Genomic DNA, 13,853 nt, shown 5'->3' with positions numbered 1-13,853 from the left:
ATAATACTCACCACAAAACATAAAAAAATCCAAATTCATAATTGTAAATTAAACAATAACATTTACAAAAATGTAGTGGAAGTAAAATAGAAAAATTTACATTTACAGAAACTGATCGTATCCTGCAGCTATTTGTACTCATACGCTGTATTTGTACAAGGTAGTCTCTCTAGTTATTGGTCCAAAGTTAAACATGGCTACTGAACTGTTAGTTACCAGTTATTGTAATTATTACTTTTAAAATCATGTTTGATTTACAGTGGCTCCAAGCTTGTAGTATAGACCCTTTTTTCTGTTTTCTGTTTTTAAACGAGTGCATCTTTTTTGTGTCTTCTTCTAAGTTATATCTTTTATTTATGTTATTTATTTATATATTTTTAAATTTGTTCTAATATTTGTACTTGATCCAGCCTTAGCTGAAACTTTGGTTCAAAAATGTATATACCTTTGTCTCTTAGTGTTCTCAAAGTTTTATCCTAGTAACAACACTTCCTTCTGAAATATAGTAAGGTGTAAATTATCATGCACTAAGTCAAGTAAAATACAAATACTTGAATAATTGTACGTAGTTACTTTTCAGCTTTAGATTTGCTTAGTAGGTACTTTGTTGCGTAAACATATTAGCTGAATACGCATTTTTCTGTCTTTAATATAAGAACTGCGGTAACGTTGTTACCACGGCAACACAACGGCTAGGCGTGTCGCAACTATAGATGTTAGAATCCTAGAAAAGCAATTAGCGCGGACAACGGGATCAGCTAAATATTCGGTCTAGTTTTGTGTAGATCTATGCGCTGTTTCCCTCGAAGCCCTATCATGTGACACCAACTTGTCCAGCTCACACTTCCGCGACTGCGTGTGAAAAGTTGGGTGAAAGTGCTGCTGAAGTTTGGCTTTCCTGGAACTTTACACCGACTTATTGCTACGTTTATGAACAGTTTGTAGCTCCAAAGTCAAGCAGAAGAATATAGTCATCGGGCATTTGTTTAAAAACAAAAGCTGGTCATGTCGTCGGACGCATTGTATAATGACCAAGGAGGAGCGGAGGCTGCGGTGGAAGCGGGGCAGGAGAGTACCCCGACCTCCTCCAGCACCGGAGCTGCCTTCGGACTTTTCAGCGCTGACTTTAAAAAGTAAGCTAGCTTAGCATGTTTTACATGTACTGCCGGCGTGGTTAATTTGAATTACAGCAAGATGGTTTGAGTAAACTCGGCTAACTTTCAGTGTATCACGTTTAACAAGCGGTCAGCACGACCCTGCAGCACAAACAAGCTAGGCTGTGTGACATGGTGCTCCTCACTATGAAAGGTGAATGTGTTTTAGGCCACTTGTAGGAAAATTGGCGCTCACGTACTGATTGAAACAAACCCCAAACCCCACTATTCACAAGGAAAAACAGGCCCAACTCATGGCTGGATTAACGTTCACCTCCTGCTGTCCCCGGGGCACACATTTTTGTGCTGGGCTCTAATTAGCACTCATAGGACAATACTCAAATAAAGGCACAACTACTGTTAAAGTTTTAGGTACACACTGTAAAATGTGCTTTTCATATACAAAAGAAGTCTACTAAGACAACAATGTATTATAAACACTACTGAAGCTGATACTTTTAATAAAAAGTGTCCAAGCATTGCCCATTTTATAATTTATGTGTCCTACAAATAAGCTTTCCCCAGAAATTGTCAGGCCTTGTTAAATTCATTTATTGTAAAGAGGCAAGGAGAGGACCACTTAAATTTAACTACAAGAATAATGTCCTTTTTATTTTTTTCAGAAAATGACCCTTTAGTAAGTAGCATTGAAAAAGAAACTCAGTGAATTTGTGTTGTTCCTTCAGAGGTGAAAATTATGGCGAGTAGTTGTAATTTCTCCTAATGAGTTAGAAATAAGGACCAACGAACCCTGTTACTATAGGGACTTGGCGAGGAACAGAAACAGCAGCTGGTAAAGGTGGACCTCCATTTTATGACGCCACGTACGAATAAAAATGCCACAGAGAACATATATATTTATAACAACCACTGTTACCATGGTTTAAATATTAAAACGGCATGTGATTATCATGAAGGCAAAGTAAAATAAGTGGTAAATGATTTGCACATAAAAATACCTCCCAGTCTGCAGGTAGACTGTGCTGTCAGCTACCTTACTTATAATACTGTAGTAAAATGCTACTTTATGTTATCAAATTTTTAACCTGTAAGCAAAAATATGATTGTCTATCCTTTATGTGCATAGAGCTAAGACACTTACCTTCTGATAGCCACCTGGTCAACAAACTCTTTCATTAGGCAGAACCTTTACTGGAGAATGGCATCTGCTATGTTGACTCTTCAGCATGAAACGAATACTGTATTGACCGCGGCTGTGATCAGGATCGTCAACTAACAGCTACAGCTATGTTTATTTTGTGACCAGTTCGTGTTCAATATATGCAGCCAAGGAACATGGCCTTTAGGTCAAAATGTTAAACCTGTTTGACACTGGCCGGTATCTATACTCAGTGAAGTAAATATTATAATGCCTGGGTGGAGAAAGATGGGTAAACAATTTTTTTACATTTGCATATTTTAAATTAGAGTTACTAGGACGTCTCAATCAATAATGCAGCAGCCCTGGTGTTATAGAAAGATTTAGGACACCATACAACAACACCACATTAGGTAAAGTACACGATTTGGTCATAACCTTGTTTCATCAGCATTTCAGTTTTAGAAAACGTATACGAGGTTCTTGGCATGCTGAGATGGCATGTTCATCTCAAAAACCTGACACTAGAGGGCAGCCAATCATTAGAGTAACCTTTCCTTGCAGTTTGCAATTTCTTGTAAAACACTGATAATGCATCTGGATATTGCTCTGAGTGGGTGAAGTGCTAAATGTGATGCTGATGTGAGGCTTTTATTAGTTCATTCCAACAAGCATTGCTGTCATGCATGTGTAGACTTTCTGTAAATGCCCTGGCACAAATTTGTGTTGGTTTACAGTGAGGCTTCCCAATGTGTATGGAGTTGTCTTCCATGAAACTTTAGCTGGGAGTATTCAGTCATTCTGATGATTTACTTAATGAAGTGTGAATTGTTGCTTAGTGTGCTAAAGCCAATGGCCAAGCTGTCTCACACAACCAGTTAAATTCAGGTCATATGTTTAGCTGCTTCTAGGCCAAGCTGTAAAATCATTAAGGCCATGAATGATGCTTTTGTTCCCACATGTCTCCCTGACACAGTTCACAATGCTCAACATGTGCATTCTAAACTGAGTATCTGTATTGCATATTTGTTCCTCCAGTACGTGTGTGTTGCAAATTAAAGGCAGCCTCAGCATGTATCCGCAGTTGATACATTGAAAGCCTCTCTGCTACAATTAAATTACTATTTGTTTGTCACATGGAGGTTAAAGGAACATTCATGCGATGTTCTGTAGTCTTTAAAAGCATATTTTTAGTAGCTGATAACTAAATTTCAGGCCTTAGCAAGACATGCAAGCATGTGGCTAATTTATCTTCTGTGACTAAAGAGATTTTTCACTGTGCTCCAGTGGTTTCATTTCATGGTTTTCTTATATAACCTCTTTTATTTTAGCTGTACTAAAAGTTTGCATTAAAGATTTTAGTCTATTTTTTTACTAGAGGTTGGGTTTTTATTGAAGTATATGTTGGCTTATTTGCAATTTGTGTAACAGTCACATCAATTATGTTTTCCATACTGAAGATATAGGTCATATTTCTGCCTCAAAGGATCACAGAGACTGGATGCAGAGGAGAGTGTCCTGATAAGGCTGTTTTTCAATGTCTCAAAAACTAGAAATGTTTTCACTCCTTAACTAGGCTTATCAAGCAACGATATCAAGTGACTACGTTGTTTTGGAAAAAAACAGAACATTGATTGAAATGAATTTGATAGAATGTCATCGGCTCCTTGCCACAAATTTTAAAAGTTTTACGTTAACACTAGAACCTTGGGAATGCAGTTTCTCTGTTGTGATCCACTCTGCTAATGTTTTCCTATGTCAGGTAGCCTAAAAACTAGTTTGTCCCCTAACAAAGCAAAGTAATGCTCGAAATTATTGAAAGTATTGAATTAGAAATCCAGAAGCTCGAGCATGTCATTTAACTAGTATGTTTTTGCAGTGTCACAAACCATTAAAAGCTGTTACTGCAGACTTGCTATGTTGCCTCACATCTGCCATTTGGCAGACTGCTAGAGACGGATAGTTAGATCCAAATATTTTAACAAGCACTTGCATATTTTCCCAGACGCCCTGGCATTTTTGAAACGAGATGGATCAACTACAATAATTTTTTTTTTTGCTCTTATTGAGATCATTTATAATATGTGCACAAGTTATCCCTTTACTGACATAAACAAAAATAGAATCCTCGTCACAGAATTTTAATTTCACATGTTCGTTTTAATTTATTCACTTTAAAGAAGTTTGATGGTATTGTAAATGTGTTCTATCATGTTCTACCTTTTGTGTTTTTGTCAGACTCTGTTGCTCACTTTAATTAATAAGATCAATAAAAACCTTAGTCCGACCGAGATGAATAATCCATCAAGTGTTTTAGAAATTTGAGAGAGTGTGCAAATTTGATCCATTAAGGAAGATTTTTTTTGATACAACTGGAAGCTCCAGAAAAGCCACTAAATGGATCTTGTGTTGATAAATATTGTCAAGAATAACTTTAGAAAGGCAACCATTTCGAAAAGGGAAATATTTTCTAAACGGGTTTAAAACGTGCTTGACAACATTGTGTTTTCTTAAAGTTATGTTAAGAAAGAATGGCTGCATCTTACTCATCCATTTCTGAACAGATTGGTTTTCTCTGCCTTTTAAGTTCTTGTGTTGTGCTCATTGGTTGGTCATGTGTTATTTCCCTCTCACTTCCTCCTCTTTCTGGGATTTTCATGACATTATTTATTTGGTCTACAACTTAAAGCCCAAACTTGAGAGCTTAAAAATTAGATCAGTCAGTGGTCTAAACATGGTTGATGCATTTTACAGAAGAGAAATACAAAGAATTATATTTTGTTTCCTTGAAGTAGAAAATAATGAAATGTTTTAAACCCCATCTTCTGCTTCTGGGTGTGTTAGGAGTCGGTTACAAAATAAAGTACTGAAATCCCAAGCAACTGTTTTCTCATAGCCTCTACTGGATGTCCACGTGAGAAGCCATAACTATTAACAAATATTACAAACGAATCTACTTGAAATGACATAATAGTGTTGTAAACTATTTAAGTTATGTTAAACTATGTTAAAATCTCCTGTGATCCAGGCTCAGTACTGGCACCAGTGTTGAAATTCTTGCCTAAAAAAGTTTTTGAGTGAGCCTCACCCTACTAACCAATCAGAGGATTTGTTACTGTTACTGCTACTGTTATTTCTGCTTCATTATTAAGTTTTGGATCTGTGTCATCTGTTGTTATTTTATGACCATGTGTAAAGCACCAAGGGCAGTGGTGGGGCTGGGTGGAACAGAGCGGATTGATAGATTACGTTGCATTTTGTGGCTTTAAGTATAGTCATACATTGTTAATTGAAACTGCATTGTTTGGGTAATAATAAAGTGATTAAAGGACTGAGATTCATCATAAAGTTGTCAGTAGTTTCCCATGAGCCTTAAAAGCTTTTACAGCAAGAAACAGTGCTGCTTAAGATTGCCTCCTGTGTGAAGCTCACTTTTTTTCAACATGTCAATATCATTTCACGTCAAGACATCGATTATGTGATAACAGCTCGAGAGCTGTTAGTCAGGCCTGCTGATTGGTGTATGAGGGAAAAGTTGCCCTCTGTTCGACTCACATTTTAAAGGCTATTTCCTGACATTCAGCTTGTTATCTTTGATGTAGGCCTGGCGAACTCGGTTGTGTATGTGCTCTTAGTCGTTTCAAACTGAAGTGGATTATTATGCAGTGGAGGTGATGAAAAGTAGCTCAGTGTTTACCCACCAGTGTAGATAAGGCCCTCCTTTTTCCCCTAGAGAGAAGTGACCACAGTCGCAGAGAGTTACATACACAGGCTGAAGGCAGTTTCCAGAGGAAAACCTACACGTGCAAGAAGAAAGGCGGTAACAAGTCACCAAGACCTGACCACAGCTGGCCTGCAGGTTGTTAAAGAATATGGACTACAGCAAAAGGAGAGAGAGGTCTCGCTCGAATGAGTAGACACTACTCTGTCATAAGGATGACTTGCTATTAGAGGGCTGACTGGGCATCTTGTGACTTTTTTGCCCAAGAGAAGAGGAAGAGACTAGTGACAGACACAAAGCCGGTGGAGCTTATGCAGTTTTTCCACAGTTCACAACTTTGACAGTTAGGAGCAGGACGAGACGACAACTGTAAATAAAGCCAAGCGAACAGGGCGCACAGCCTGAAGGAAAGTTATTACCCTGTTTCCCTTTGGAGTTACTGGGAGTACAGTCAGTTGAGTCTGTGGACTTTTTACACAATTAACACACACCTAGACAAGCACACAGGAGGAGTCCTGGTTGTTGAAAGCCTTTTTGGGGCTACTGTGGAGGACAGTCAGCATGGATGTTTGCTTTTCCTTGCGCTCGGAGGCAGTGGAGGCTATGAGGAAGGCACTGGTGTCTGCTGAGAGCTTGCAGCTCACTCTGAAGACTGAGCTGACTCAGGAGGAACAGGCCCTCACACACAGCGACAGTAGCCCTAAGGAGCCACACAAAGCTGGGTACTGTAGTAAGATCATCCATGGTCACGGAGCCGTACTGTAAACCTTTTTATCTGTTGGACATATTTTTAGGTTAGGTACATTTTTTCATAAACATCTAGATAGCAGATGTTTTTTAGAAGAAGAAAAGTGAATAATGTGTCTCCTTGTTTTTTAAACATAGACACACTATTAAGACCCAAGTTTGAATGGGCTGGGCCAACATGAACCAGTAGCAGCTTATGGCAGGTATAAGTTTGCATATACAAACAAACTAGTACATTTTTGTTCAGCTGGTCATAGACTTGTATAAATGTATGGGTCCATATCAAGGTTTCCATTTGTTAAAAATTCTACTTGTTGTTGATATATTGTTACCAGACTTTGGGCTATTCTAATTGAATTTCTTGAATTAAGATTTTGTCTTAGAAATGTAAGAAAAGAGAAACAAATCCCAATTCCACGGCCTTTTAACGCAAAGATAACAGATTGCATGAAATTTTCTAACCATCATACAGTACTGAACAAATTTTATCGTGTTAATATGCTGAATGTTTTTAGCGTGTATTTAGTTTTGCAGGCATTTTGCCATAAATCTAAATGTTTGTTTTGGATTCAAAATGTGATCATCACCAATTAACCATAAATTACTGCACCAAACATATATAAGCGCCCATGAAACATTTGTTGAGATGATCCAGTGTGGACCAAAGTGGAGGACCAACCAATTCAGTCAGATGTGCATTGGTTGCACTGGTATTTCTATCTGGTCACTACCTCTCTGTGTTTAGCCCCTGTGTGGAACAAATGACCCGCTGTGCAGTTTCACAACGAAGCTATGTATCAGCATTAACGTTGAGCAGAAAGTGTTTTCATGCTGCTGTTGTGCTGGTAAAGATGACATTCTTGCTGTTTGGTTAGGTGCTGCCCTAATGTTGACCCCATTAAAACCATAAATGTTCTTGCCTCAGGAATGAAGACCTCAAAAAGATGTTGGAGAGCAACAAGGAGTCACTCAAACTGGATGCAATGAAAAGAGTTGTTGAGGTGAGTGCATCAAGGGAATTTATGAACAGTACATTTACATTTTGCTTCAAATAACCACGAACAATATGAATATCATGATGTTCTGTTGATTGTTGAGTCAAATAGTCATAACAATAGTTATTATTGTTTGATTTCTTTTCAGTTGATTGCCAAAGGGAAAAATGCATCTGAGCTATTTCCTGCTGTTGTGAAGAACGTTGCGAGTAAGAACATTGAGGTATGACATCACAGTGTTTTAGAAATATTTCACAGGATTCATTACTATTTTTGGCTGTTATGATTAATTCTTGTGTAATACAACACGTGAGTAATCTGCGTGTCATGGCAGTGGGAACTTGCAGAACAATGGTGCATTCGTGTGGATTGGCTTCCTGGCTTGTTGGTTTTCCTAATGTAGCTTCCTTAATTTATCTGTTGTTATCTGTTATCTGTTTTTGGGCTTTGTACAAAATAAAAAAAGGACAAATCAGAATTCATGTATGAAAAGTGGGGAAAAATGATACAACATAGTACAAAATAAAACAATTTTTAACAATATGGCGCTTACGCTTCTAAAAAGCTGATGCATCCTTATCTCGTCAGTAGAGATATTTGAAAAGCACCTTTTTATTTATTTTTTGTCTAAGACTGTGCAGTTCACTTAGTTTACCTGTTGTGAATGAGTAAGTTGAGCAGCTTTTATTCAGGTTGACATGTATTGTTTGCAGCTGTCATGACCACTTCAAAAACAAAAGTTGTCTTGTCTTGCATACTGACCAATGAGAAATCCCATCATCAGGAGCTTCCAGTGGAAATAAACATTAAAGCAAAAATGCTTTTCAGCGTTTATTTCAAGTACCAAAAGTCTTGTTAATTTAAACAAGTTAGGGCCTTATTGGAATGAGAAGGCCAGATTATGTAAAGGAACCAGCTCTTAATGGCTAACGTGAGCAAGACGAAAAATTACAGGAGGGAAAAAAATGATGTCCCTATGGACATGTGAATTTACTTTTAGATATGAAAAAGAAGTGAACATTTCTATCATACAATATAATACAACTTTGTTGTTCCTTACTGTTTTACTCTGTGTCTCAGTTCATGTCACAGTGGTTGCACTTTTGGGTTATGAGCAGATCATACTCTCAGGTGTATAGTAAATTCTTTGAAGACTTTTTAAAATGTGGGACTTAAAAAGAAAAAGATCAGACAAGTATTTTGTATTGTACTAGATTTTTTTTTTTAACTTTAGCTACTGTATCAGCAGAACTACTTTTAGTCTTTTTCTGTTTTAAACACAAAACAAATCTTTAATCAGTGCTTTTATCTAACACTAACAATTCTTTCCAGTATTTTTTAGGGATTTTTACGGTTTACAATGCTATAACCGTTAAAGGCCAATTTAAAAAAAAAAACGTGTTTTTCCTTGTCATCCAAACAATTCATTGCAAATCATAATTTTTTGCAGCAGTAGCATAAACGTATGATAAAACAATGTGGGTCTGTGTTAATACTCCAATGAATCATGTCACTTCGAGCCATGACAGATCATTCTACTGAAAACTCTGTGAAACAGCTCAAGAGGGGTTCCCATGCCCAGAACCTGTGAATATTGATTAGCAGCAGCAGAATAATCAAGTAGTGTGAGGGACAGCATGTGAGCAGGGGGCCTGGAGCCGGGCGCTGTGTGTAAGGCATGCAGCCGAAGCGGCTCATGGCAGGGTAGGGGAGCAGGTGGGTGGATGTAATTGGCAGAGAGGAGCCCACAGTCACGTCTTCTCTCTCCCACTTTATACACACCAGCTGCTAAGGTAGTACAAGGTCTCTGTCTGTATTTTATTTCTGTTTTGTTTTTTTTTTGTTTTTTTAAGCTTTTCCACACTCCTTAACTAGAGTTGGCATCACTAAAGATGGCCTCTTCCCTTGTTCCCACCTTCATCCCTTTCTCTTCATCACAGTGAGCTGCCATTGATCCCTTCTAATTTGAAAACAGGAGCATGCAAGTTATTGGCAGCGTTGTGTGATTTAATATCAGTACTCTTTATTTTATTTAATCGTTCCTGTGCTTCATGTCAACACTACATATTGTACACAAATGTGTGTTTGCATGATTTGCCACACGGATGATAAAATAAGCCTGAAATCTCATTTGATACTGAGCAAATTTCACTTGTTGAGCCCTTAATCGGCAACTTAACAGCTCAAAATGAAATCAGTTGAGTTCTTTGTGGTCATAGAAACCAGATCCTTGAGGGCAGATGGGTTGTGTCTCCTTTTATAGTGAGTAATGCCATTAATTCCAGCAATAATGACCAGAACAATGATTGAGAACTGTGGTGCACTGCTGCAAGTCAATACTCTCGGCATTAGAAAGCATGGTGCTGATTTCTGGCTAAAGCTTCTTGTGATTGATCCTTAAATGTTAACCGTACTCCTGACCTTGACCTTGAATCTGTTCTTAAATTAAATTATAATTAGTTCCTCAGAGAAATCATAATTTTTCACAACCAGTTTCCTTCAAATTCCATTATCTTTAAATCCACAATTTAATAGGCCAAAATCAGTATTCCCCCCTTTTTGAATAGCTTATGTGAATCAGCAGAGTGTAACCTTTTGACCTTGATTTGACAAAGCAGGACAAATATTATTTCAGGCTTTCCTGCGAGAAAGGTGAGGAAGCCGAAACACTAGGCCGGTGGGGAGGTGGGTGCAAATAATTCAAAGGCAACTTCTGAAAGTATCAGAAATGCATAACCTCATTCCTCTGCCTGAAACAACAATGCGTCTGCAGCCAGTAATGTCAAGACAGGAAAACATTTTTATACCAGAGTTTATCCAGCCCCTAAAATAATAAACTGAAAATTTCCACAAAAAAAACGGAGCTAACAGTCTGTTCGTTTCATACATTATTGTTCATTTATTATCTTTGACTGGCTGTATAAAGAACCCATATTTCCTCTCTTTTTACATGCATAATATTTAGCACACATCTGGTTTGTGGGGCTGTTTTTCTCATATGCTGCATTAAATCTCCCTTACAGCTGGTTCAATTTGTCACAGTTTGATTTAATTGTCCTTTGCAGCTTAAGAAGCTTGTATACGTCTACCTGGTGAGGTACGCAGAGGAGCAGCAGGACTTGGCTTTGCTCTCCATTAGCACTTTCCAACGTGCCCTCAAGGTAACATTTATTAATGCTGTCTGTATTTCTTGTAAAATCTAAAAACACTGTTATTGTAGGTCGCCATCTTTTTGAGGTACCAAGAAACTGTGGGGCTGGAATTAAAAATAAAATCTTTTCTAACCTTCTATCACATTGCCAAGATGCCAACTGATCATTTTGTTCTGCATATAAGGTCCTGGCTCAAGTATGTCAATACTTTTTACCGGTATTACTTGAGCAATCACCTGAATACCCTATTTTGTTGACTTAAGTGAACAAAATATAACATGTATAATGTGTTTTGGAATGAAATTAATTATACTTATATACCTTATACTACGAAGCTCAAGTAGAGCAATTCTGCAAAATCTATAACTGTTCTCTTATAACTGCTTATAATCCTAATAATAGTCTTTCACACACGGACACATGGTGGTTTAATCTTTTTGTGGCAGGACCCGAACCAGTTCATCCGAGCCAGTGCACTGAGGGTCTTGTCCAGTATCCGTGTCCCCATAATTGTCCCCATCATGATGTTAGCCATCAAGGAGGCTGCAGCCGACCTGTCCCCATATGTCAGGAAGACTTCTGCCCATGCTATCCAGAAGCTCTACAGGTACGGTTGCACAAGCCTGTAAAATGTAACTTGGTGCGTCCAGTAGCTCGTGGCTGAGCTAGCTGCCTCGCCTAGCATTCCTGAGCAGTTAGTGGAGTTAATGTTGGGTAATGTGGATATAAGGGGTTTTGCCTTGTGGTTATCTCATTCTTATCAACTCAGTCTTTTCAAATACTGACATGCATCGAAGAATGAACGTGTGCTTAATATAAAGCAGTAAATCTGAACCTGAATAGCTCAGTTGCATATTTCTTTTTATGGTTGATCTAATATATTTTCTGTCAACTCATATTTGCTGCTCTAGTCCATGGTGGGCATATTCCTTTCTGCTTGCATCATATTTTACACAAGCAAAAAGCTTGTCAGTAATGTTGGAACATGACGCGTAAGTGTATGAATTCTTGACTGTAGAGCAAACCATTTAGTGCGTTTTATAAAGTGAGCAGTAAGTGAGTAATTCAGTGAGTTCATTTTGATAAAGCCTTACAAACAAAGCATGGATACTTCTGCCGTAAAGACATTGACGTCTCTGTATTCTGAGCATACAGAGGGTACATGATTTAATTTGTAAACTCATCCAGTTTTCATGTAATGTAATTAAGTAATTGCCAGTCCTTAATTGACAATTTATTTCAAAGCTCTCTCTCTTTTATCTTCAGCCTGGATCCAGACCAGAAAGAGCAGCTCATCGAAGTGATAGAGAAACTACTGAAAGACAAAAGCACAGTAAGTACAATCTGCACTGTGCTCATGTGAGAGAACGCCGGCCACTGGAGGGCGCTCCAGTCAAGCAATTCTCCTTCAAGCTCTTCATCCCTCAGCTCAATCAGCAATGCCATGGTTTGTTAACACCCACTTAAACCCACACATCTTCAGATGCTCCTTGTTAAATGTCCATTTGGAAGGAATTTTTGCACTGATGCTAGTGTCAGCTTAATTTTCTCAAAGGCCAGCTTCTTCTCATGTTTCATAAAATGGACCATAAATTATTTGGATTCTCAAATTTTGTGTTCAGGCTAGTTGCTGGCACAATGCAGGAGGCCCATTAGGAGTCAGTAGGCATCACGTTTATTTGAAGGGGTCAGAGTAAAAACTAAGTGTGTTTAAATGCCAATTCCATATAAGTAGATGTTGGCTTCAGAATGCGGTATGTTTGTGCGTGCAAGTCATGCACAGTGTGTAGTAATTATGTATTCATATTATTATACAAACAAAACAGAGCAGTTTAGGCCAAGGGGGGATGAAAAGCCCCGTACCAGATGCATAGTATATTTAGCCCCAGACGTTAACGAAGACAGATGACTTCTCATTGTTGGTGCCCACAGTGTGAGGTCGGGGACAGAGAGAGGGCACTATCATCACACAGATGCACAATCAGTCCGTGATAAATGGCGAAAAAAAACCCAAACATTGTGGATACTTAATAGCTATCAAGAGAGGCATTTTTATGGTGCTAAGGTGGCAGCATTGTTGAGAAGTCCCACGAAAAAAAGACCATCTTATGTCTATTTCTAAATGCTGAGAGTAAAATAATGTGAAGATGTCCTGATGTCACGTGCTCCTGGTGTGTTACTGAGGGAAAGGTATAATGCCTAGCAAATCAGTTTTGAAATATAAAGGTTAGTTCACTAGTCATGACGTGTACTACACTGTCTGTTCGTAAGAGCTAAATCCTGTAATGTCTTCTGCATCGGCTACATAAATTAAAAAATACGACCATAATCTTATTAGGGGGTCTCAGCTTGGGGTTGGAGAGTATTTTTCAGAAATCTATGGGAGGTGTGAAGTTGTAGGCATTTGCCAAACAAAGAGAAAAACACAGTTGCATTATGGGAGATGTAGGAGCCAAACTGGAAGAAAAGTCATCTCGGCCTTTGCTACTCTTGCTTCTGCTACCTTGTCTCTCGAATCCTTCAACTCCGTAGAAGTGCAAGACTAGATTGTTGGAGCAATAATAGATTATAGAACCTGTTTATCAGAACCAGTTTTGCAGTTGATATGGCTTAGAGACTTGAAACATGTATGCACAATAATTTTTTCTCATGCTGTAGTGGCATATATTTGTGTATTAAAGCTCCTTCATGCAACTTCGGCTAGTGTTAGCTTAAGACTAGAAATCAATCCACTCCGCTCCACACAGCTCTCCCTCTCCCTGGTTTCCTATGCTTTTCTACCCTTTACTACACTTTGCTACACTCTGCACAGCCCCTCAGATGTTAGTCACTATCAATTTAAAATAAACAGTAAAGCTGCAAAACTTGCTAATCAAACAGAAGTTGATATTTTTGATTGGTTAGAAGGTGAGCCTGACTCAGAAACTCTCCACTTTTCTGCTAAATCCTGCTGACAGCAACCCTTCACATTAACCTAAGTTTTAG

General features: G+C 38.3%; 1 protein-coding gene across 3 annotated transcripts in view; it reads left to right on the top strand.

Moving 5' to 3' along the window:
• Positions 1-828: 828 nt before the first annotated feature.
• Positions 829-13,853, top strand: part of ap3b1a (adaptor related protein complex 3 subunit beta 1a) — a 51,011-nt gene continuing 37,986 nt past the window's right edge. Inside the window, exons 1-6 of one of the 3 annotated variants that reach the window (XM_067485038.1) lie at positions 829-1,133; positions 7,647-7,722; positions 7,865-7,939; positions 10,782-10,877; positions 11,315-11,475; positions 12,135-12,201. In XM_067485038.1, the coding sequence (XP_067341139.1) occupies positions 1,006-1,133; positions 7,647-7,722; positions 7,865-7,939; positions 10,782-10,877; positions 11,315-11,475; positions 12,135-12,201 (603 nt within the window). In that variant the 5' untranslated portion in view covers positions 829-1,005. Of the gene's footprint in view, positions 1,134-6,023; positions 6,697-6,905; positions 6,925-7,646; positions 7,723-7,864; positions 7,940-10,781; positions 10,878-11,314; positions 11,476-12,134; positions 12,202-13,853 lie in introns of those variants that run through there. The other 2 variants (XM_067485037.1, XM_067485039.1) reach the window with 2 other exon arrangements.

The sequence above is a fragment of the Channa argus genome, chromosome 18 (assembly GCF_033026475.1).
Source record: "Channa argus isolate prfri chromosome 18, Channa argus male v1.0, whole genome shotgun sequence".
Lineage (NCBI taxonomy): Eukaryota > Metazoa > Chordata > Actinopteri > Anabantiformes > Channidae > Channa > Channa argus.
This window is presented reverse-complemented; position numbering and strand designations above follow the sequence as displayed.